The sequence below is a fragment of the Asparagus officinalis genome, chromosome 4 (assembly GCF_001876935.1).
Source record: "Asparagus officinalis chromosome 4, Aspof.V1, whole genome shotgun sequence".
Taxonomy (NCBI): Eukaryota; Viridiplantae; Streptophyta; class Magnoliopsida; order Asparagales; family Asparagaceae; genus Asparagus; species Asparagus officinalis.
The window spans coordinates 132,533,590-132,560,052 of NC_033797.1; the positions used below are offsets into that span (position 1 = coordinate 132,533,590).

General features: G+C 38.6%; 1 protein-coding gene across 4 annotated transcripts in view; it reads left to right on the plus strand.

Moving 5' to 3' along the window:
- LOC109839046 (ATP-dependent DNA helicase SRS2-like protein At4g25120) overlaps positions 1 to 26,463 on the plus strand; it is a 41,010-nt gene that overhangs the window by 5,252 nt on the left and 9,295 nt on the right. For 3 of the 4 annotated variants that reach the window (XM_020407476.1, XM_020407478.1, XM_020407479.1), the window contains exons 10-17: positions 80 to 205; positions 805 to 936; positions 1,015 to 1,098; positions 2,357 to 2,470; positions 2,617 to 2,717; positions 6,852 to 6,918; positions 8,393 to 8,443; positions 9,760 to 9,837. In XM_020407476.1, the coding sequence (XP_020263065.1) occupies positions 80 to 205; positions 805 to 936; positions 1,015 to 1,098; positions 2,357 to 2,470; positions 2,617 to 2,717; positions 6,852 to 6,918; positions 8,393 to 8,443; positions 9,760 to 9,837 (753 nt within the window). The remainder of the gene's footprint in view (positions 1 to 79; positions 206 to 804; positions 937 to 1,014; positions 1,099 to 2,356; positions 2,471 to 2,616; positions 2,718 to 6,851; positions 6,919 to 8,392; positions 8,444 to 9,759; positions 9,838 to 26,463) is intronic. The other variant, XM_020407477.1, reaches the window with a different exon arrangement.

The following is a 26,463-nucleotide window of genomic DNA, read 5'->3' on the forward strand; positions in this document are numbered from 1 at the left end:
TCTGTTGGATATTATGACTGCAAAGCAATTGCTGAATTAGTTCTAAGGTTTCCTCTCTTTTATCTTTGTTAAATTGCAGATAAAATTGAAGAAGAACTATCGTTCCACCCGATGTATTGTTGAGGCAGCGTCATCTCTTATTCACCACAATGTCAAAAGATGCCAACATAAGCAAGTTGAGACTGATAACTCTGATGGCTGTAAAGTATCCTTGCCAAGCTTGTGCTTCATAGCAATGAATTCAATTGTGTGCCCAATTACCATCCTTCTTATGAAATTTAGTGCTTCAAACAGCTAAATTATCAGATTTACCTATAAAGTGACAACCCCTAACCAATAACGCCTAAAAACTGATGCCGATGATGGCAAAACCTAAAAAAGTGACACACTTAATCAACAAGGTATACTCTGCATCACCAGAGTCTTGATTTGAGTGGCAAAATTAAGTTTTTTTTTGCATATATACCCCTCAAATCTTCCGTATGTATAGATTTACCCTCTGCAAAAAAAAAAAACATCCCCGGATGATGGGTTTTTTTGGCAAATATTTGAACTTGGAGGGCAAAACTATAAGTGTGGGAGATTTGAGGGGTATATACGCAAAAAAATACTTAAATTCTGTCGCTCAAATCAAAACTCCGGTGACTGGAATATGCATTGTCGGTTAAGTGTGTCACTTTTCACTTTTTAGGTTTTGTTGTCGCCGGATGTCATTTTTTAGGCCTTATTGGTAAAGGGCTGTCACTTTATAGGCCAACCTGGTAATTTAGCCGCTTCACATGTTTGATCCTTCATACAATTCAGATTCTTGTTAAAGAATGCCGTACTGAAGATGCTCAATGTGCATTTGTCATTGACAAAATCTTAGAAATTACATCTGATTGTTCAGTTGACAAGTGCTCCTTTAGCAATGTTGCAATCCTCTACAGGAGGCAGGTGAAAATTCAAACAGCAGGCTGTGAACTTTTACTGGGATATAATTTTCTAATAGACACTTCGATCAACTTTATGCAGATATCTGGTAGAGCTTTCCAGATGTCCTTCCGTGACAGAAAAATTCCCTTTAACATTCATGGTGTGGCTTTCTATAGGAAAAAGGTTGCTGGTGCTTGTCCATTTCAAGCGTATAGAATCATTGACTTAGAATTATAAGAATAACATTGTAATCTGTTTTTGATTTACGGTGATTCTCACTCAAATCATATTATTACTTGCCCTATTTTGGTAATTACTGCCCCCTATAACCATGCAGTTGAAGTATAAGAAAAGATTACTAGTTCATTGGTTATGCTAGTGCTTACTTATTATCATCTTGTTCTGCTTGTATGATAATCAGATTGGTAATAGTAAGGTTACAATTTGATGGCATGCATCTGTTCTTTTTCTTTTATGGAACAAACTGGACCGAATGTAGGGTTTCCTACACCGCCATCCCTTTTACTACTGACACGGTGACACCATTCTAGTTTGCGGTAGGCATCTTTGTATATCTTCAACACAGTTCTCTCATTTTGACAACTTAATTGATATGTTGGGCAGCAAAACGTTGTACAACACTAACTAGTTTAAGTGGATCTGTGATATTGTATGCCTCATGATGTGTGCTTTAATATTCTTTTTTTGTTATGTTCATATTATCTGTGGTTAATGAATATAAATTTTTTACATATATGCTTCTGTGCAGTTTCTTAGCTTAAGTGGGCCAGACATTACATTTTAGTGTTATATCACAACCATGGACAATTGGCAATTATTTACCTTATGCAGTTATGTGTCACACAAATATGTAGGAATTTTAACTGTAGTTGTGACATTTAGTAGATTATCTTAAGTAGGTTGGTGATTCATCCTATTTCTGTACTATGTTCATCAGTTTCCATTCAATGTCTCATATTTAATTATTCTAGACGCATGAGCTTTAAACTTTTTCTTGTGCAATAATCATAGTAATTTCTAATTCCGATTTTGCTAAAGTTTATATCTGTCGTAATTTGTTTATACAAATTTGAATGTTTTACCAGGCTCATCAGTACTACATCAGGATTACATATAATTAGGCTTCTTATAGTCTAAAGCACCATAGGCTTTTTTATCATTGACATGCATTTGTTTTTACCTATCCTTGTTTATTTCCTTTCTCTATATTGTTCATTTTAATTCCTTGGTGAACTGAATATGGGCATAAGTCATTCACATTATTCTTTGTGCTTATAAACTCAATGTGATTTATGATATGCGACCATTTCCTTTTTTACTTATATTGTCTTTTTATTGGCAGGTGAATCTTGTCTACTTATCCTTTTCGCACTTATTCTCCTACAGTTATTTTTGACTCATAATGTCTTTTCCGTAATAGGTAATCAAGGCCATTATGGCAATGCTTAAAACAACATTGCCTGGCTGTGAAGATAGTTCTTTTCGTCAAGCTTTCAAAGCCCTTCTGCCAGGTGATAAAGAAGAAAAGAAGAAGGTCAAAAGTTTTTCAATTTTAATTATTATTTGTGTTGCCATCTTTCATCCTGTGCGTTTTTTTTAATGTTGATGCTCCTTTAAGTATCTTGGTCTTTATACATTCATTGTCACATATATTGTGCTGCATGTCTTCACATCCTCTAGGTTATTGACTATGTCGAAAAGGTATCTACTATCAGGAAATGTAGCTTTGTGTCAGTTGCCACTGACATATTTGGCGCAAAGGTCTCGGGAACGTTTAAAAGGTGCTTTATTCTTTCTGTCTAAAATACTTAATCACGTCCTTCTAAAATATATGTTTTTAATGTTACAATAATCATTAGCTATACATTCTTCCTCGAAAAATGCATATGATTTGTGGAGTATAGGCTAGTTCATAACTCTCTTGAATGCCATTTGCTTAGGTAGCTGGCTGCACATACCAATTTTTAGACAACACCGAGTATTCAATGTAACAAATTTTAAGTTCATAATCTGCAATGTCTAACCTATTTTGTCGAAATAACCATATTTTGGTTAAAAGACAAAAAAAAAGGATTTTCCGGTGCCCAATGTAATGATTATGGATCTGAAGGGCCCTAGACAAAGAGGTTCTTTCTTTTTGTGGATTTTTTTTGGGGGTGGGGTTGATATGTTAGCTTTTGGTGGCTTTTGCCTCCATTGATAAATATTTTATAAAAATTGTGTCAGTAGGGTAGTCATTTGCTTGGTCAAATCAGACTTATTTAGGTGAGATTATATGCTACCATGCTAATTTTTCAGAAGATGGGAACCCTAACCTTTTAATTGGGATTTAACAGCTAGCTTGTTTGGGATGTTACCAAGCATGTAGATATGGAAAAGCTAGCTTAAAAGCTACTTTGACCAAAATATAAACCCCACAAACACCATCATAGAATACTAATCTCATAGCAAGAATCCACCTGGCTTATCATTGATAGGATTAACAACTCACGTCCTCTTGATCAAATGCTTATAAGCAGATACATGCTTATCCAAAACATGTATTAAAGCAGTATTTTCTTATTAGAAAGGAGAAATGCTGAGTTGTCTATATTGAAACAATTGGTGTTTATGGGTTATCAATTTCACATGTGAGCCTTAAGTTGCATGGGCTGAACTTAGGCTTGCAGTTGAGGTCCTAGGAGCATCTCGAGTTTTCATGGAAGGAGACTCCATCATTCTTGAACTATGTTACGTAGGTACTTCTAATATGAAGTCGTACCAGTACCAGACACACATCCATATCCAAACTCCTTGGACACTCCTTGCATATATGTATATATTTATTCGAGTATGTACCCAATTATACGATACACGTTTTAACTTAAACATTAGTCATACATTTTTTGGATGTATATCCTACATATTTACTTTTTGAAACTTGTTGGACATAGGTCAGGTTCCGAAGTACGATTTTTTGGATGTCTAGTTCAGACACTAGTAATTTCCAATTTATAATTCACATAATAAACGAAACACAACAATGTTATATGAATTCAAATTCTCATTCTTGTTCTCATATAAATTATTAATTCTAATATATAATATATGTGTATATAAATATTTATATAGATGGTCTCTGTACCGTACCTTTTACAAATTTGTCGTGTTTTGTACCCGTACTGGTGTTTGTACCTGTACCCGTACCCATACAACATAGCTCTTGAGCAGTGGGGGAAGAAAAGAGAACGCAAGGTTGGTGGTTATGCACAAGGCCTAGTTGATGATTCCTGCATGACTTTAAGGGCAAGGAGAACAAATTGAAATCACTTAATAATAGAATCTACCTTCTTCACTTTGGATGTACCCCTGTGCGCCTCTCTAATCTTCTGTTATAGCTTATACTATGCTGTAGGCAATCTCTACGGCCTCATAGCTTTTATTCTATACAAGAGCATTTTAATTTAGTCTGAATGATGAGTGATAAGGTGTGGTAGTTATGCATGAAGAGCAATGTTCTAAAACAAAGTCTCAGCGTGCGTTTGGTATTGAAGCGCATGGAGCATAATCAAATTATACACTAATTAAACAGATTACGTAGAATTACAAAAATATGCTTTGTTGATAATCACAAAGCGCATAATTATATTCTGTCACTGAGAACATCGTCATTCCTCCCATCCTTTTCATATTGATAGGCGCCACGACTTTTCATATTGATAGGCGCCACAACTCAATGCATTGTAACCATTAGACTTTTTCTTTGTACAACCACCTCAAATTGATGAAGCATCATCTACATGTTTGAGTGCTCCTGATTAAGTATTCTTAGCCTATGCCTGAATCTAGCGGTTGGGGAGAGGGCGCTACATTCTTGGGTGCCCCATACAAGTATTCTTGACCTATACATGAATCTAACTGTTGGTGTGGGGATCAGTGGTGACAGAGAGATAATAGCGAGATCATGTTTACTTTTATTATTTTTATTTTTGGGTTGAGGGGATGTTAAGATGTTGTAAATTAAAGCAGTTTAGGTAAGTGGGTCTAGTTTTGTTTTTTAATTAAGTTTTACCTGATTAAGTTAAACTAAGCGCTAATGTGGGTGCATTTACCATAACTGGGTTGCAAATTGACATATTTGATCCAATTCATGTTGAAATTGAGCCAAAGCTTTTTATGCAACAACATAAATGAATTTTTTTAATTTTAACAGTGATGAGTAGAGAGGAGGTGCACATTCCAAAAGAGCATGTCATTTCTTACAATTGCATCATAATGCACAAGTGCTTTTCTGTCGTGATGAAATTTTAAATATCTTTTTCATCTTTATTCTTATTGTCTTATTTTTGGATAATTTTTTCATGCATCTCTCTTTCCTGGTCATATAGTGATGTAGAAGGTCTTGTATGGAGGAAATCTATAGTGATAACAAACCTATGTTCACTGAATTCATTGTATATCATTATATATGAATTCTTAGTAATGTTGTATAGTTCCACTTGGATTTATCTTTAATTGCACTTATGATTTACTAGACATAACCAAACATTTCTTGTCACGTCCCGGACCCGCGAGCCCGTTGGCACCATGTAAGCCTGTGACCCATAGAGTGCAACACATGGTTTGGCTCAATCCATAGCTAAAATTGACCAGTCAATGATACAATTGATTTTTTGGACTTATAATATAAACAATTCAGTCACTCGATCAATATTTGATGTGGGACTATATCTTGACCTTAATTATGCGCTGTCCTCGTAGTAGCATGAAATGGTCCATCTTAGTGTCACTACCATGTGATGTGGACTCTAGAGGTGACCCTTACGGGCTTCTAGTTGTGGCTCCCATTGTCGCAGCATGATAATGGTCTGTCCCAGTATCACAACCAGGCTATGTGTTCTCTAGACGTGGTTCCTACAGGCTTCTAGAGGTGTCTCCCATGAGCTTCTAGACGTGGATCCTACTACACATGCGCTATAGTACTTAGTCCTGTAGAGCACTTAGCTCTACATTTCGGACTAACTAACCGTTCTGATAACATTTGCTACGCTCTAGACCCATAAGCCCGTTGGCGCAATATAAGTCATGGGACTCACAAAATGCAATGCATGGTTTGGCTCAATCCATTGCCAAAATTGGTCAATTTTGGCAGTGGATTGAGCCAAACTATGTGTTAGTCAATTTTGGTACTGGATTGAGCAAAACTATGTGTTGAAATCTATGGGTCCCAGAACTTACATCGCGCCAACGGGCTCGTGGGCTTGGAGTGTGGTGGGAGCTACCTCTAGAAGCCCGTAGGAGCCAACTTTACAGTCCATATCGCTTGGTGGTGATACTAAGATGAACCGTTGTCATGCCTCGACGAGGATGTCGCATAATTAAGATCAAGATTTAGTCCCTCATTGGATATTGATAGATTGATTGAATGATTTATCATGTAAGCCCAAGAGTCAAGTGCAACATTAACTAGTTAATTTTTGCAGTGGATTGAGTCAAACTATATGTTGCATTCCGTAGGTCACATGACTTACATCTTGCCAACGGTCTAACAGCTATGTAGCACGGACACGGATCCGACACGGCCATCCGACACGCTGACACGAGGCAAATCCTAAAAAATCGACACGGCCATCCGACACGCTGACACGAGGCAAATCCTAAAAAATACATAGGATACGTGTGTTCGACACGTGTGTCCGACACGACGAGGCAAATCCTAAAAAATACATAGGATACGTGTGTTCGACACGTGTGTCCGACACGGACACGACACAACACGGCTTCATGTTATGCGTGTCCGTGCTTCATAGTCTAACAGGACCGGGGCATGATTTTTTCCTTTTATATATTATATATGCTTTATTTCACAATTGTTTCTTGTTTAATTTTGGACTATAGTAATATTACTCCTTTTCTGTGATCTATTATTGCCTCAGGACTCAGCTTACTCAGGGGCGTAAAGTTTTATCCACATTAGACATGCTATCAAAGCTTGTAAAAAGAGTAAGGAACATTTGAATGTTTATCTTATACATGTGGAGGTTGTGTTTATTTCTTCATTAATTTTTTTCTGTGTTCCATTTTTTACATAACCACCCAGAAGTACCCTTTATATAGTTAGTATTGGAGGAAAAGTTATTAGGGGTTAAAAGCCTGAACTAGGCATTGTCAGAAAAAAAGAGCTGCACTTCATGCCATTGGTACTCACCCTAGGGCATTGCTTCCGTCAAGGATGCATATCGGTGATGACTGATGACATTGACATGTGAAAATATAACTGTATTCCTTTCCCTCTTTCTTCCCTTGATCATCAAATTCTTTTTATTTGGTTTTCTTTTGCCTGGGAGAGTAAACTCTTACGATCCTTCTTATGTGGGTGGGCACTATACATCTCCCTTGACGTGTCGTGGTAACGAGAGTCCACTGGAACCACATGGGCATAGCATGTTTGTATGTAACAAACATTGCTTAGAGGTGCTAGCAGGAACAAGCACCGATGGATATATCTGCATGTGTATCTAATTGGGATGCAAATGTTGGTATTATATATGCGTATCTGGTCGGGTACAGACTGAAATCTTTTCATATTACTTGACAGATACAGATATAGGTAAAAAAATTGATATTGATCCACATATATTTGTGTGTATCAAACAACCAAACCTTCTTTGCCCTCAGATAAGTCATAAGTGGACCTGAAGTTGATTTTTATTGATCCAAGTGTCAAACTTTCTCCTTTTGTATTTCAGACCTATTTGTGGGTTCTAATTGGAATGATCTGTTGTATTTAGCAAGTTATTGTATTTCATATCCTGTTACTTCCAAAATCATACTCGTTTCCATCATGTATAAGAGATATTTGTATTCCCATCCAATTCATAACTTTTATGAAAATGTTTGTTCCTTACTGAACCATATCCATACCCTTATTTGTTTGTAGAAAATGGATATACTTATTGTAAATGCTATACATTTAGTCCATTCCCACTTTGTTTAAACCTGTAGCATTGGCACCTCGGGGTGTTGTTTCAATATATCTCCCATCAGACCATGTTTGTCTTAATTATCTACAATGGACTGTTCATATTGTTGTCTTGTTCCTATTCTTATAGTTTTCTTAGTTGTTACTGTTCATATTCTTCCCCTTTCTCACTGTTAGGCTCTAATCTTTAGTTATATTATTTCTGCTATATTTGTTGTTATCTAGCTACTAAACAAATTTTAGTTTTCTTATTTATGTATCCTATTATCAGCATACAATTTTAAATTATGTTTCTAAGTATTTGTTTGTCTGTTGAGTTCCATAACCCATTATTAATGTTCTTTTTTTCTTGTTAGATGAACTTCTATCTTGATACTGTTACATTTTATGGATTACAGATACTTTGTCCTCTCTTTAGTTGTTCATCAGTTACAGATAGTTTGCTCTATTTCGAGAGATTAACTTCTGTTGGTTGGTTCCTTATTTTTCTGCTAGGAGCGATCAATCTCAGTTGTCATCTCTTCTGCTGCAAACATGTTGCCTCAGGTTCAACTTCAACTATATTAAGCTATTGTTGTAAACCATCTGTCTTTGGCAGCATCATTACTTGTTCTGGAATGCTGTCAAGTCCCATCTAACTCCTGTTATATTAGTTAGCCTGATCCATACTTATGAGGTGAACTTTTATGATATCAGATACATGCAAAAAATCACAATCTCACATTGGTGAATAGCTAGTGAACAGTAATCTCGGATTCAGTACGGTAATCAAAATCAAAACGTGAATTATACAAGCTTTATTGGATATGGGTTCAGTACTCAATAGGTCCAACCCAAGTATCCAAAAGTTATTCTAACATGAGTATACAATGAATTTCAGATAACGCCCTGCATTCTAGGGGGAAGGCTTGAACTAGTTCTGCTTACTTCATCACAATAGATCCAAAATTTTGTGTGTCGTGCTTTACAAATCTTTAGTCAGACTTGGTCCAAGTTTTAACCCAATTCTTAATGTGGACAGGGGCTTGGGCTTAAGGTTGCCTTGCTTGATGGGCTTAAGGCATATGCTTATAAAATTTAACTACGACCTTGGAGAGTTTTATACAAGACACATAAACACGTGTATACGTACGCAGACACTCACATTGTGTCTCCTACGATATTTGTGAAGATCCTTTTAACCATGTAGATGATATTAAGGTTGATATATAAGATATTTAATGTCTGGAAGCCCATTTGCTGTAAAACAATGATCTCTTTTTCTATATTGCTATAAGAGTGAAAAAACATGAGTTTTGGTTAGATGAGAAATATGTTCTACTCCTGAGCATGATAATTAAGTTAACTATAATACATGGGTGGGTGAGGACTTCTCATATTTCTTTATACATGTTTGCTTCAATGTGCATGGATTCACATCCTCGCAGTCTGTATAAAAAGATTGCTTTTATTGATTTTAAATTGGAAGTAACAAGTTTTGAGGGTAAAACTAAAATTTGATATTCTCTTGTTCAACCCTCTCAAGCCTCATCGTTTTTCTTGTTCCTCCTTCCTCCATCAGTCCAGTGTTGTGTGTTGCATAATCTGCCATTTCTTATCCTCTACATGGTGCCAATAATATGTCAACACACCCCAATCTTAACAGCGAATCATTGTTTTCTAGGTGACAATGTGTGTTGACATTTTATACAAATATGAATTTATATTCAGTGAATGTTGAGTCTGTTTCTTTAATGGTCTTGCTTTAATAGAGTAGGTGCATACTATTAAATTCATGTCAGAACTGTATTGGAGATCATGATTACCCTAGCTTTGGAAAATACTGTATTTATACTGACACAATTATTTTTTCTATTTTCTAGAAATATCTTCTTGAACAACGAGCTGTAATTGATGCTGAAGGTGGAAAGTTGTTGAATGAAGACAATGATCTAAGATCTGTAAGTCATTAATTCCCACATCAGTACTTAGAGCAATAATTTTGTTATGCGATTGATTGAATTATTTGATACCATGAATCATTTTGTGTTTTCTGCTGAATGTTTATCTTGGTTCTTCCCGCTGTTAAATCTTATCGTGCAGTTTGGCTGACTGCACCTTTTCAAGGTATCATGGGATGGTTCTCAAAAATTATGATTGTCCTGGTTTTGTTGATGTGCATACTGCTAGTCAGTATATGTATATTACTCAGTTTTGCTATTTCAGATTAGTCATATGTCAAGGTGGTGGGGTTGAAAATAATGGTTCAAGGAATCAAATCAATGTGATTAAAGTGGAAGAATGTTCCCGGCTATCTGATTGTGGCAGAATGCTGGACAATTAAGAAAATGACAAGTGCAACAAATGAGTGTGACAGAGATGAGAATGTTATGATAGGTGTGTGGATATACACCAGGAGATACGATAAAATGAGCGTATTTGTAAGTAATTAGAGATTCCTACTTTTGAAGAGAAATGACAAAATGAATAGATTTAGATGGTCTGTATCATGTGCAATGGAGGGAACTAGATGCAGCGATTAAGAGAAATGATAAGAATATAATCAATAGGATTAGGAGGATTAGAGTTAGCCAGGCAAACTTGGTTGGAGCAATTAAGAAGGATATGTAGTGTTTAGCATAATTAGAAACAGTGATGGGTAAAGGGTGAGCAACTGAAGACAAAGAACGAAGAATGAAGAAGAGGGGAACTTTGCTCGTTTTGAAGTTGTGGGCTGATCTGAGTTCAATCCCCGGGTTCGGGGGTGCTTGGTGGCTGTCGGGACGGATTGTGGCTGTTCAGAGTGGGTTTGGGCCTGTTCTGGAGTTATTGTGGGGGTTTTTGGTTAACTTTTTGAAAGAGAAAGAGATGGTTTTGGTTGCTATTAAGACGGAGAAGTTTTCAGATGGAGAAGAGAAGGAATAGGTGGCAGCTCTTTTTGTGGGAAAAAGAAAGAGAGAGATGGGAGGCTTGGCTGTTTGAAGGACGAGAAAGGGCAGAACTGAGAGGGACTTGGCTTTATTGTTGCGAGCAGAGAAATGAAAAGGGCAACTCTGCAAAACAGGAGACATTAAAGGAGGGGAGGTGCTGTCAGCTGCAGGAAAACAAAGAGGAGAGGTAGAATAGTATTGGGGTTTTTGTTCTCACACCAAGCTAGAAAATCACATGCGTAACTTTTTAAAGTTATCAGAAATCAAATAGCTAATCCCCAAACCTGAAATTACTATAGTATTTATAGACACAGAAGAATTCCTCAAATATTATTAATAGACTCAAATTCCAGTCTCAAACCAACTAGCTAATCCTAATACAGATCAAACTCAAGGACTCAAATTCAAATTTGAAGCCTAATAATTGTAATACAGATCAAACTCAATGATTCAAATTCAAATTTGAAATCAAATAATGCATCCTAAGTTAATTAAATATCTAATCCTACAATGAGATGAGGCTTTAACAGTTGTAAGTTTTTAATTGACTCCTTACTTCACAGAACTTCACTTTGTTTAACAATTGTTATCCATAAAGCTAAACTACCTAAAAGCCTTTCTTTTGTTAACAGTTCATATCAAGGTCGTTGCAACCATATTGCTGAGTTTACATCAAGTTAATGATTGATGACTTCATGGTGTTGTTGGAATGCTGATATAGTTCTTGAGATCAGTGTTTAAAAATGCAGAGCAGAAAAGCATACGTTTTGAAAGAGGTGAAGACTAGTTTTGAGATATTTGAGTCATTGGATGAATAGAAGATCTGCCTGCTTGTTGAAGGGAAAAGCTAAATAATGGTGAAAGATGACTAAGCCATTGTTGAATGGTACACCTCTTACTATCAAATTAAGGGGTTCCCTCCTTTTTGGGATCTAAAGGCGAAAGAGTTCATTGATATAATAATAGGAAAATAAAAGCAATTCATGATAGACTCATAACTGCCCCGGCAGAAAAATATGTTGATAATTGTTATAGTTTGGAGAGAAAAAAGATTATTGGAGAGTTATCCCCTCATTCTATATTTTATTTATAAAGATGAATTAGTTACAAGTTAGTCTCACAAGCAATGTGGGACTAAACTAATACTCTCTTCTTCTAATACTCCCCCTCAAGCTGGAGCATATATATCATGCATGCCCAGCTTGTCACAAATAAAGTCAACCCGTGTTCGACCAAGTGGTTTTGTAAGAATGTCTGCCAAGTGATCTACTGTTGATACATGTTTTGCCGTGATGATTTTATCCTCAAGCTTCTTACAGACTACATGACAGCCGACTTCAATGTGCTTGGTTCTTTCATGAAACACGAGATTCTCAGCAATATGAATTGCTGCTTTATTGTCGTTATATAGATCCATGAGACATTCTGGAGGGAAACCAATTTCTGTCAATAGGTCTCTGATCCAAACAATCTCTAGTGTCACATTTGCCGTAGTTCTGTATTCAGATTCTGCACTAGATCGAGATACAACACTTTGCTTCTTACTTTTCTATGACGCTAGATTTTTTTCGAGAAAGACATAATATCCAGTAGTTGATCTCCTATCAAAAGGACATCCAACCCAATCTGCATCAGAGAAGCCTGCAACTCTGATGTGTCCTTGATCTGAGTAGAGAATTCCTCGTTCTGGAGCTTTCTTCAAGTACCTCATAATTCTCATTACTACATCCAAATGAGTAGTTCTTGGTGCAGATAAGAACTGACTCACAACACTAATTGCGAATGTGATGTCAGGTCTGATCACCGTCAGATAATTCAGTTTCCCCACCAATCTTCTATACTGTCCAATATCTTTAAGAAGTTCCCCTTGATCTGGTAGTAGTTTTGAGTTCACATTCATTGGAAAATCACTGCTTCTGCATCCTAACATCCTAGTTTCTGAAAGCATATTCAGGACGTATTTTCTTTGTGATAGAAGAATACCCTTCGTTGACTTTGCGACTTCAATGCCTAGGAAATATTTTAGGAAACCAAGATCTTTGGTTTGGAAATGTGTCTATAAATGCTTCTTCAGGTTGTCAATACCAGAAGCATCATCCCCTTATAATTACAATGTCATCCACATAGACAACAAGCAGAATTCGTTTTCCATTCTGAAATCGCCAGAAGACAGAGTGATCTTTCTGTGTACGACAGAGCTCAAATTCCTGAATAACCGATGCAAAACATCCAAACCAGGCTCTCAGAGATTGTTTTAGACTATAAAGTGATTTCTTCAGCCTACACACCTTCGCATTCTCCCCCGAGCAACAAAACCTGGTGGTTGCTCCATTTAAACCTCCTCATCTAGAATACCATTAAGAAATGCATTCTTGATGTCCAACTGATGAAGTTGCCAGTGATTTGTCGCTGCTAATGTGATAAAAATCCGAACAGATGTCATTTTCTCCACTGAAGAGAAGGTATCTAAGTAATCTAAGTCATACACCTGCGAATAGCCTTTAGCAACAAGTCGGGCTTTCAGGCGTACCAAAGTTTCATCAGGATTCAATTTGATAGTGTACACCCACTTGCAGCCGATGTGTCGCTTTCCTGGTGGAAGTGGGACCAAATCCTAAGTCTTATTTTGTCGCAAGGCCATTATTTTATCTTGCATCGCTTTGTTCTAACCTGGAATAGACAGGACTTCTGACATATTCTTGGAAACCAAATATGAGTCGAGAGAAGTAACAAAATATCGAAAGGTGGAGGAAAGGCGATCATAAGAGACAAAGTTAGAAATAGGATGTTGAGTATAAGTTTGTGTTCCTTTTCGAAGTGTAATAGGAAGGCCTTTCGCAGAAGGGTAAATTTTCACTGACTGATTCTGGTTCTTCTGACGAAGGACATGATGTTGAGTCCGACGTTGGCTTAGGAGCAGGAGCAGAACGCCGATAATAAACTTGAATTGGGTCGTTAAACCGAGCAGGATCTTTGCTAGTAGAGCAAATAGTATTGTCTATGGATGAACCACTACCGTTAACCAATGACTCTTGTATGATTAAATAGTCATACCCATCCGATGATGGAGTTGGAGAACTAGAATAACCAGATTTGTCTTCAAAGAATGTTACATCAACAGATAACACAAGGCGATTGAGTGGTGGACAGAAATACTTGTAACCTTTATGTTTTCGAGAGTAGCTAAAAAAATGCCTTTAATAGACCGAGAGTCAAACTTTTGTTTATTTGGACTGTGATTATGAACAAAGCACAGAGGGTCAAAAATCTTTGGAGGAAGCGAAAAGAGATCAAGGAGATGTCTATTCTTTCGTTCAGCAACTCCATTTTGTTAAGAAGTGTAAACACAAGAAGTTCGATGGAGAATTCCATGTTCAAGGAAACTAGTGAAGTTACCATCCAAATATTCCTTTGCATTATCAGATCAAATTTTTTTTATCGAAATCTTGGATTAATTGACTATTTCAGAATAAAAGAGTTTAAATGTAGAAAAGATTTCAGACCTAGACTTGAGAAGATAAATTCAAGTAACACGAGAGTGATCATCTACAAAACTGACAAAGTATCAGAATCCTAATTTAGAAGTTATTGAACATGGCCCCCCAAACATCAGAATGAATAAGATCAAATGGCTTTGCAGCCCTCTTATTGACTCGATTAGGATAAAATACACGATAGTGTTTGCCAAGTTGACACGACTCGCTTTGCAGCCCTCTTATTGACTCGATTAGGATAAAATACACGATAGTGTTTGCCAAGTTGACACGACTCACACTCTAAAGAGGAAAGAGACTCGATTAGGATAAAATACACGATAGTGTTTGCCAAGTTGACACGACTCACACTCTAAAGAGGAAAGAGATTTAAACTGGGGATTTAGAAGTTTGAAAACAGAGAGAGGGATGTCCTAGCTGATAATGATATTGTAGAGCTGATGAGTTTCCAATACAAGCTAAATGTTTGGCGCCCAAGTCCAGTCAGGCTTATTGAGGCGCGCGCCTCGGGCGCGCCCCAGGCGCGGGGCGCTTCGGCCTGGGGGAAATACGCCCCGCACGCGAGGCGGGGCGCTGCACGCAGCGAGGCGCGCGCCTCGCGTGCGCCTCACTTGCGCCTCGCTCGCGCCTCGCGCGCGCCTCGCGCGCGCCTCGCGCGCGCCTCGCGCGCGCCTCGCGCGCGCCTCGCGCGCGCCTCACGTGCGCCTCACACCTGCGTTATGTAACATACTATTTCTTCTATTTTTTAAATAATTTACATTACATATTTATATCATGTAATATACTCTTTCTTACTAGTTGCTAATCTATTTTCATCTTTTCATGTTTAACCTATAAAAAGAAAACAATAATTAGTAATTTAGTATACTTGTTTGCTAATTATAACTTCATTCTCTAATTAGCATGCTAACTAGCAAATTATAAACATGTAAATATGTAATTGTTACATTCATTCTTCATCTTTTCATGCTAAGTAGCAAATATCAATTAAGAATACTAATTAAAAAATTATGAACAGTCATGTTTGTTAATTATATTTCTTAGTCTTTTATGTGACAATTTATAAATATATGCTCATAATTGTTAATCACTTAATTTGATGATTTAAATACATGTTTCTTGTATCTTTTTTATTACTATGATTTAAATACATGTTTCTTGTATCTTTTTTATTACTTTAAAAATTCAGTTAGCATAATTTGATGATTTAAGTTGATTTTTTATTACTTTAAAAATTCAGTTAGCATAATTTGATGATTTAAGTTGATATTCTCATAATTTTGGATATAAATAACTAATATGTTGCTTATATGTTTCTGTCTTATGATGTTGACAAATATTAGTTTGAGTTATGCGCCTCAATTAGTGAGGCGCACGCCTCGTTGTGCGCTTTGCGTATGGTGCGCGTAAGGGACCTTTGCGTCCCGCATTGCGCTTTGCGCCTCGATAACACTGAGTCCAGTTTATAATGACCGTTTTCATGCCCTGTCCTAATCGTTTTTCTTGTGATCAGATCCTAAAAGACACAATATGTGGAGAAGAATATCACAATACAATTTAGTAATTTTGTAATCTTACTAACAGATAAAAGGTTATAGTGAAAACTAGGAAGATAGAATACGAAGAAAAGAGGAAAACTAGGAGTAAGATTGGTGTTGTTGACACCCTGAACATGTGTACGTGAACCATCAGGTAGTATAATTGAATTAGATGTAGGGCTGAAAGATGACAAGATACATTGATTCCCAGTTATATGATCAGTGGTACTTGTATGTATAATCCAAGTATTAGACGAAGACGATGTAAAGTAAAGATAAAAGTGTACCTGCACTTTTGAGAGTAGCGAATAAGGAGGAAGACGATGTTTGTGAACTTTAGTATTGTTGGAATAATTAAAATTGCTGAAATTGACGCTGTAACTTCGCATCATGAAAGACCGATTGTAGTTGACTTTCACTATCAGATGAGGTGAAGTTGTTCTGAGCGGTCATGTAAGCACCATTGGTTTTCTTCTTTTCCAATTCAAGATAATTATATTTGAGATGTCTTGACTGGTGGCAGTAGTTACAAGTCTTCACTGAGTCATCGTCATGAGTATGTCCGCCTTGAGATGACCTCCACGGCCACCTTATTGTCACCTCGGCCCCCAAAACGATCAATATGGTAACCTACTCTCCTTTCGAAGTTGCTTCTACCTCTTTCAGGACCACCAGTATGATCTCATCGTTCATAAGACTGCTAACTCAGAATGACAAGCGCAGAGCGATCAACGGTGGATGTAAGTGATTGTACATGGACAACATTCTTTAAAAAGTGTTAAGTTTTAGCTAGAGAACCAATGGCGGAACTCCCCATGATTTGTGGTCGAGCAGAGGAGTAAATTGAATCTAGAGTCAGTGTTTTCAATGCGCGAGGCGCAATGCGGGGCGCAATGTCAGTTTACGCGCACATGCGCAAGGCGCAATGCGATGCGCGCACCCGAGTGAAGCGAGGCGCACTCAATAAAAAATTGAAATTTCACACAGAAAATGAAACCTCAGACTCAAGATAAATAAAATATACACTACTAGATCACAAAATAAAGTTTTAATCATCGAAGCAAATCAAGTTGTCCATCAAAACAAAAACACAAAGCAGCTTGAACACTTAAGGAGTTCACTAACATCAAATCAAAACAAAGCAAGCAATCTAATTAAACAAAGCAAATAAGTAGCAAAATAATAGCCTAATGATTCTAATCATCCTCATTAACATCATCATCATCCTCTTCTAAGGGTATATCCTCCTCTTCAGTCTCCTCCTCATCATTGAACTCCTCTTCATCTTCTGACTCAGAAACTGGCTCCCTCCTCCTCGACGAAGAACCAATACCACTCGAAGATCCTCGAAACCTATTAGTCGATCTTAGATACATAGAATCATCTTCTTCAGCTCCCATTGCATCTCCTATGACACCATATGTAAGGTTGTCCTCGCCCTCCACCAAGTCATTCTCTGCATTTTCACCTTCACCGAATTGCCCTAACAACCATTCATTGCTTTCATCTATATCAGCCAACTTAATCGGATCAATAGAATCTCTGCAGTCATATCTCTCCTTCAAAGCTTGGTTGTACTTGCAGTAAACTAGATCTTGCAGCCTCTTATGATCCAATTTATTCCTCTTCTTGGTGTGTATCTGTAATTTATACAAATCAATCAAATCAATATCCATATCTCTAAGGGAATTAAATCTATTTTGTTCAATAAAATAAAACTAAACATACTTGCTCAAAAGTACTCCAATTTCTTTCACAGCCGGAGGAGCTACAAGTAAGGCTGAGGACTCTAACAGCAAGCTTCTGCAACTCTGGTGCTGATGCACCATAAGACTCCCACCAATCAGCTGTCAATTTAAATAGACTATGATTAGTAGTGTATTTCTTATAAAAAATCTAGTCAATTGAGAGTTTATATTATGCATATTTACCTGGAGACTTCTTCTTTCTATTTCTCTTAGCTATCTCCATACCAAAAAGACCCCCAGCATGCCTGTATATATCCAACTGCCTATCAACCTTGTCTTGGTCTTGTGTGGGCACCATCTTCTCAATGACTTGATAAAGACCTCTCATAACTTCGTCATCCCCTTGGATGTTTGGATGGTCATAGAAAAATGCAGGATTAAGATAATATCCTGCAGCATGCAAAGGCCGATGAAGCTGATCCTGCCACCTCTTATCAATGATATCAAATACCTCAGAATATTTTGAAAGATCATCACCAAAGGCTTTAGCAATAGCCTCCTTAGCTCTATCCATCGCCTCATAAATGTATCCCATAGCAGGCTTCTTGTCACCATCAACAAGTTTCAGAACACCAACAAGAGGAGCCGTCAGCTTGAGAATACGAACAATGTTGTTCCAGAAAGATGGCATATGAACTATCCTTTCAGCTGATTTGCCCTTTGAATCTCTTGCCCACTTACTTTACCTCTATGACTCCAAATTAAACATCTTTCTGAGGTTATTTTTCTGTCGATGGATGCTTGACAAAGTCATAAATGATGTGGCAAATCGTGTCACCGCCGGTCTAAGAAGCTCTCTGCCGTTAGTTTGACCTCTCATCAGCTTCAAAACCCACGCATGTGAGTAGATGAATCCAGTCAACTCCATAGCTCGACTCAAGGTTAGCTTCACAGATGGTAGTTTACCAATATCCTTGAGCATGAGATTAATACAATGAGCAGCACAAGGAGTCCAATATAAATGAGGATACTCTTTTTTCAATTCTACTCCTATAAATAAAAGAATAAAAAAAGATCAATATTTGAGCATCCTAACATAGCATTAGCAAAGGATTCATAACCAAAATAAAATTTACCTGCATATTTGAGACTAGAATGGTTATCCGTGACGATCTGAACAACATTCTGAGGTCTTATGAGCTTAATCTGCTCACTAAGTATCTCAAACATTCTGTCACCCGTCTTGATCTCATCAGACGCATCAATAGATGAAAGAAACACCGTACCACGAGGAGAGTTCACAAGAAAATTGATCAATGTTCTCCCCTTTCTGTCACTCCAACCATCTGACATGAAAGAACAACCTTTCGTAGCCCACACCTCTTTATGAGGTTGTATCATATCATCAGTGTATTTCTTCTCCTTCCTAAGCAAAGGCTCTCTCAAATGGTGTAATGTCGGAGGAGGCAAGTTAGGCCCAAAAGCCCCCACGGACTTTAACATGATTTTGAAAGATCTAAGACGAGCGGCATTAAAGGGAATGCCGGCTTGATACCACCATCGAGCTATGTCTTGATGCACTTTAGCCACTGCATCTTTGTTAAGGCTTTCTTCAATACACGATTGCCTCAACTTGCGCCTTCTTTCATCCTTAGCAACCTCTAGAGCGGGATCAAATGTAAGAAATGCATCCATCGGCCCCTTCTTTGGGCCTGTGGAAGATCCCGCACTGTGCATGCCCAAACTCCCTCTTCCTCTTGCCGTTACCGAAGATGGCCTAGGAACCGCCGGGCCTTTTCCTCTATCTCTACGTTCTTGTACTTGTTCATCTTCATCCTCCTCATCATCAATTTCCACCATGTTCTCATCTCCAAGTTCTGGGAGATATTCATCTATAGCTTGTTGTCTTTTAGCCATCTTTTGTCTTTCTTCATAATCTTTTAGCTCTTCAACCACATCGGGAGGGACTTTTTGACAAAGACTCACATTTTTACGTTTTCTATTCGTCCCGATTAGATGCTCTTTTTGCCGGGATATGCCACCATTTGTGATCTTGTTACAAAATATGCACTTATGTTTATTGGCATTCCCTTCATCAACCAATGAAGTATATTTCCATGTAGGATCTTGTCTTCTTCCACCACTCGCCGATGAAGACATATCTACACCAAAACACATATATACATTAAATTCATATTACAATATTACATCACTAGTATTTTTTTTTGACAGAACACATCACTAGTATTTTGAGATATACAAGATGAATGAAAAATTATTCAAACTTTCATACTAATATTAGATATTGCATGACATTAACAATTATATTGCTAAATTTTATTTTCCTTCTTTACAGGTTATAAATGGCGAATCAAGTTGCAACTTTCAAGTCAACTAATAGCAGCGTAGCACTACACCCTCAAATAGCAAGAATCAATACTCGCAATCTCGCACGAGAAATCAAATAGTATCACATTTTCAATAATTATGTATTAATAGGAAGCAAGCAATTAGTCCGTAAATCTCTTTGTAAGTTAGTTAGCATTTCTACAGTCAAACAATCACATGAACAGAACTATCTATCAATTCATGACAAAATTATCTATTAGTTATCTATCAAATGATGTCTAGTTCCTCTGTTCCTCATAATGCATATGACAAAATTATCTATCTATTCACATGAACAGAACTGTCTTCTAAAGATAAAAATAATAATAAAAAACGAGCAGAGAAATAAGCACATAAACGAAGATGAAAAAAAAACGAACAGTTAAAGAAAAGAAAAAAACAAAGATGAAAAAGAAAAACGAGCAGAGAAATGAGCACATAAACGAAGATGAAAAAAAATAAAAAACAAGCAGTTAAAGAAAAGAAAAAAAACGCAGATGAAAAAGATAAACGAAGAAAAAAATAAAAGGAAAAAAAGAGGAGAGAGAAACGAATCACGGTCACGATCAGAAAAAGAAAAAAAACGAAGGAAAAGAAGCAAGAAGAGAGAACGAGCAGAGGAAAAAAAACGAAGGAAAAAAAACGACTCACCGCGTTCTCGTCGACCTCCGGCTTCTCGTCGAACTCCGGCTGCTCGTCGACCTCCGTTCGCCGAAAGAAGATCGCCGCTGCAGATGAGAGAACCGAGAGCGCCCCGCACCTCATGCGGGGCGCTGCACCGCTGCGCCGCAGCGCCCAGCGCCTCGGGCGCGCGCCTCAAACCGCATTTTAAATCACTGTCTAGAGTATCCAAGTAGGTGAGTACCATAAGTTTGTTCCATTGGTTTTGCATCTGTTTTATAACCCTAGTAATAGGAAAAATCTAACGAACTTCCTCAGCCAGACGATTGAACTCATTATAATGATCATCCATGGATTTACCATCCTGTTTCTTACGAAACAACTCTTGAATACCTTCATATGCTCGATTAGTATTACTGCTACCCCCATAGAGATCTTGTAAGAAACACTAAAGTTCCTTCACTCTCATATAATGATGGACTAAATCCTGAATTTTAGGCTCTATAGTATTAAGAATCTGATGTAAGAGGACATTATGATTAGTTTTACCTCGGCTTGCCACGTAGATTTCAATAACACGCTTCCACTGAAAGTAGTTAATTCCATCAAGTTTTCGGTTAGTGGTTCTACCAGAAAATATCTCTGAAACTTTCGTCTGGACCGTTAACTCAGACTTTATGAGTTTTGCATATTCGACCATCATGAAATAGATGAGTAGAGATCAAGACGATATTATCCATAAGTTGAACAAGTCCAAGAGCTCGAAGATTAACAATGCAAGAACCCGAAGGTTATCATACAAGAAACTGAAGGTTAAAATGTAAGAGTCCGAAGGTTAATATGAAACCCGAATGTTAAAATTCAAGAACCCAATTTTTTTTGGAGAACAATTCACAGATTTAAGTCAGATCTGAAAACAAAGAGATATGACAGCGACGATCATCGACGACGAGCGGGAGTTGTCGAGGAAGATCGGATCAGTGAAGTGGATATGGATATGGAGTTTCCTCTGTGGACCACCGATTCAACGATCTGAGTCGGACATGAATGGGGTTTGGCGTTGATGTTTCGATTGTGGAAACAATAACTAAAGGGAATATCTTAGCAAGGTAAGATAAACACTTCTCAAGATCAAATCCAACTTTGAACTCGAGGAAACATCGAGCAAGGTAAGATATCCAAGTTGTCAAGGAAGCAAGTGACAACGAACAAAGCAAGTGGCGATGGTGGCGGACGAAGCAGATAGTGACGGATTTGATCTTTGGCGGCTAGGGTTTCGAGAGAGAGGAGAGGAGACGGAGAGAGGAGAGGAGGCGACTAGGGTTTCAAGAGAGAAGAGGAGACGGCTAGGTTTTCGAGAGAGAGGAGAGGAGGTGGTTAGGATTTCGAGAGAGAGGAGAGGATGCTGCTAGGGTTTAGGAATTAGGGTTAGGGTTAGAACAAGTGGCGACGGGAATTAGGGTTAAGGTTTAGGGTTTAGGAGGCTCTGGTACCATGTTAAAGTTTGGAAAGAAAAGAGATTATTGGAGAGTTATCCTCTCACTCTGTACTTTATTTATAGAGAGTGATTAGTTACAAGTTAGTCTCACAAGCAATTATATGTGTAAATTTTGATCTCCCGAAAACAGGGAACTTTGTTTGTATTGATAAGAAGGCTTATTACAAACCAATAAATCAAATATTTACAACAGAAGCGGAGGGAAGACCCTCCTTATTTAACGTGGGTTCCTCGGTGGCGATAGGACGCCTCGCTCGGTGCTCGTGCCGAGTCTGCTTCCCTTGGACGATCCGATCGAAGTTGCTGGAGAGCTTCGGTACGCAGTAGAAGCTCGAGTCGATGGAGTTCGGGTCTGCTAGTTCACCGGCGATCGGGGCTCAGAACTAGGAAGTGGCGCTGCAATGCAAAGGTGATGCAGAGAGCTTGTCGTCGACTCCGTTGGGAGTCGAGAGTCAGTGGTTCAGTTAACTGATTGAATTAATCAATTAACTATGTGTGAACCCCTTTCCTGTAGCCGGGCGGGGTTCTTAAATAGAGGAGAGATGGCGTGGCCGCTCCTTGAATCATGGGATGTGACCATACACTGTTGAGAAACATCTTGTCGCTCCTCTGTACTACGAACCGTCACTCGATGGGTCGTGCTTCACGTCCTGTCGCCTAGGAGCGGCCGTCCTTTACTCGAGTGGATTGGGCCAACTCACTGTGCGCTGGCGGTTCCAGCCCTTGACTTGGACCGATGAGCTGAGTTGCATTTATGAACGCGCAGGTTGATCTGGCATCTGTCCGATCACTCGTACCGTGAGCAGTCATTCGACGGGCCTGGAGTATCGTGTCTTCTCTCTTCAGGCCGAGAGAGGTGGGAAAGCGGGTTCCTGGTACTCGAGTGGGCTTTGACAGCTCGTCGGGTGCTGGCGGATCCGGCTCTTGACTCAGACAGCCGAGGTGAGCTGCATTTATGAATGTTCAGGCCGACTTGACACCTGCCCAATCATTCGTACTGTGAGCGGCCGCTTGACGGTCTTGGGGTACTGTGCCCTCTCCCTTGATTCGTGGGATTTGACCACTGATGTAACTGTTCCCATACTCCAAGTGGGCAGTTGACAGTGAGCTGGCGAGTCTGCAGCTTAGGTCTGCAGGCGAGCTTAGGACTGCAGGCAGACTTAGGTCTGCAGGCGAGCTTGCGGGCGAATTGAGTCTGCAGGCGAGTTTGGGACTGCAGGCAGACTTGGGTCTGCAGGCGAGCTTGCAGGCGAACTGGGAATTTCGAGCTGCAGGCGAGCAGGCAGACTTGGGTCTGCAGGCGGATTTGGGACTGCAGGCGAGCAGGCGAGCTAGCAGGCGAATTGGGTTTGCAGGCGAGCTCAGGTGCGCAGGCAGACTTGGGTCTTGATCGTGCAGGCGAAATTCGAGCTGCAGGCGAGCTCCTGAGCATGGATCGAAGAATAAGCCGTAACTTTCAAACCTTAAGTCGGAATTAGACGGATTATATATGAAAATCGCTTATCTCGACGAGATGGGGCCATCCGAACCGAGCCGAAGGCTTCGGTTCCCTTCCTCCGTTTCGCCAAATTTCTTACGGTTTGGGAGATATCTGCGTTTTTCCCTTTTTTCTGCTATTTCGGGCGAGGTTTTAGCAGTTTTGTTCTGAACTTCTCTGATAAGGATTAAAGGCAATTTTTATTGCCTACAACAATGTGGGACTAAACTAATACTCTCTTCTTCTAACAATAACCAAAGAGACTTTGAGTACATGTTGGTGATCGTTAAGTCTATCCCTCTAAAGGAAATATAGATTCAGCAAAACAGGAAAATTACATCGCTATCAGTCCTCTTGAGATCTTAGAAATTGCTTAGCCGATAGCATGTAAGGGGATAATACCTCCATTCTTATCTAGTATTTTCTATTTATTTCATTTGTCTATGCTTTAGAATATAATGAACTTGGTCTATCTTGCTTAAAATTTGTGCCGCTCAATTTTGGGATTTAGGGAATTTGATACGAACAAAGGAACATGTCCTGATTGGAGACCGTAACAAGAAAGTGTTGTGCTTCAAGTGTTTTCACTAGTAATTAATGATCATTTTCATAAAGAAGCAACTAGGTAGAATAAAGAAATGGAGAAATATCCTACCTCTTTTAATGACAAGTTATGTGAATTTTGAGGAAAAAAATAATTTTAAGGGGTAAGGGAATGTAATGCCCACACACTTATTTGTTGATAATCGCACTTAGGCCAACATGGATATATGTTGAACTGTTGATGAATTGTTTGATTGATTCAAAATATAAGGTTTAACTATATTAAATCTTAAAGCATGACAAGGGCTTCTGGACAACCATCTTAGATTGGACGAGTAAAGATTTAGGTCTTTACAACAGTGGATCTTGAAGCTTGAAAATGAGCTTTTAGATAACCATTTAGGTTGGATGAGTATTAGATATGGGGCTTCCAGATAACCATCTAGATTGGACATGTATAACTACTGATGATTTCCTAATGGGCAAAACTTACACCATTCGCTGTCTTGATTCGTATCTATATTTATTGTTAAAATTAATATAAAACTATAATTCTCGGCCCTCACCATAACTTCAGAGTTTTTGTGTAATGGTTAGAGGAGCTAAATTTAAGATGATATCAAAGCAACCCAGGTTCAAGTCCCACCGACCACGAATTTTAAGAGTATTTTTTAAAAATTGTCACCGCTGCGTGAGTTTAGGTTTCACCCCATAAAAAGGGCATTGAACCTGCAGGGGTATGTCAGAATTAATATAAAACTGTAATCCTTGACCACAACACAACTTCGAAGTTTTGGTGTAATGGTTGGAGGAACTAAATTTAAGATGGTATCAGAGCAATCCAGGTTCAAATCCCACCGGCCATAAATTTTAAACGGATTTTCTAAAATTGACACCGCTACGTGAGTCCAGGTTTTAGCCCATAAAAACGAGCGTTTAACCTGCGGGGGCATGTTAAAAGTAATATAAAAGTATAATTCTCGACCTTCACCATAACTTTGGACTTTTGATGTAATAGTTAGAGGAACTAAATTTAAGATTTATGATCTCACAATAAGAAGGGGGGATAAAGCCTACTACATGTTGTAGGTGTCAAAAAATGCTGAAAGATATCCAAACATAGGGAAAACCACTCAAAACTGACAGATATGAACTGTCTCGCTAGCAAGACAGACTTTGCTGTCTCGCCTGCGAGACAGTCTTTGCTGTCTCGCAGCGAGACAGTATTTGCTGTCTCGCCAGCGAGACAGACTTTGCTGTCTCGCCAGCGAGACAGTGTTTGCTGTCTCGCCAGCGAGACAGACTTTACTGTCTCGCCAGCGAGACAGCTTTGAGATGGTCAAAAAATCGCCTTTGTAACTGCCCTACACGTGCCACTAACTGTTCAAGAACGTGGGAAACGTCGTGGGCGAGAATCACGTGGATAACTGCCAAAATAACGGAGTTTGAAACGTGGGAAGGCAGTTAAAACGAAAACTGCCTACGGTTACTGTTTCCGAGACAGTATTTATCTCGCCCAGCGAGACAGCAAATACTGTCTCGCCCGCCGAGACAGCAAATGCTGTCTCGCGAGCACTGTTCATCCAGAGGGTTATAAATACCCCCCGAAGGCTATTTTTCACGAGGGAGCTTCCAGCAAAGATCCAAAGCTGATCATTTGGAGCACTTCAGAGCAGAGAGAGAGCAAAGTTCTTGAGCCTCCGGCAAATCCTTGAAATTGAGCTTTGACTTAATTTCAAGAAGAACGACTATCTTACTTCGATAAGATATCGTTTCAATTTCTCACTTCGATAAACGAAGTCAGAATCATAAACCCCTCACGATTCAATCAGAATCTGTGATTTGGTGGTCCACGAGTCAAAGCGCTCCCGGCACAGACAAAGATCCCACGCAAGCAGCGATCCAAACAACGATCCTGCGTTTATTTTCTCAAGAGTTGTAATTTTCTTTTTGTTGTGTAAAAGAGTCTTATAAAAAGGCTGTTTTCTTTGAATTTATTGTAATCGACCGAAGATATAATGAATTCCACAACAAAACCAACTTTTGGCGAAAACACATGTCAACCGATACAAGCATTTAAAGTAGATTGTAGATTCTTTGTTCATGTTATTTAATCTTACAAACTGAGAATTTCAGCGGAACCAAACCATAAAACTCCAAACTCTAGTGTGTTTGTTTAGGACAGTTTCCTGTGCCAGTGCCTAGTTATTTGGTCATGATGGTTTGAAAATTCAACCATTAGACGCATTGAGACACCAGACACCAGTGGAGAAGGCAAAAGTCTAGCCAGTAGTTAAACAGGTATGAGTTATAACAAACACTAATACTACATTAGCTTTTTCTATCGTATTACTTCAAGTCACTGCTTATGCTGCATAGCAGTTCCGATCTTTTGGCAGATGTGAACTAC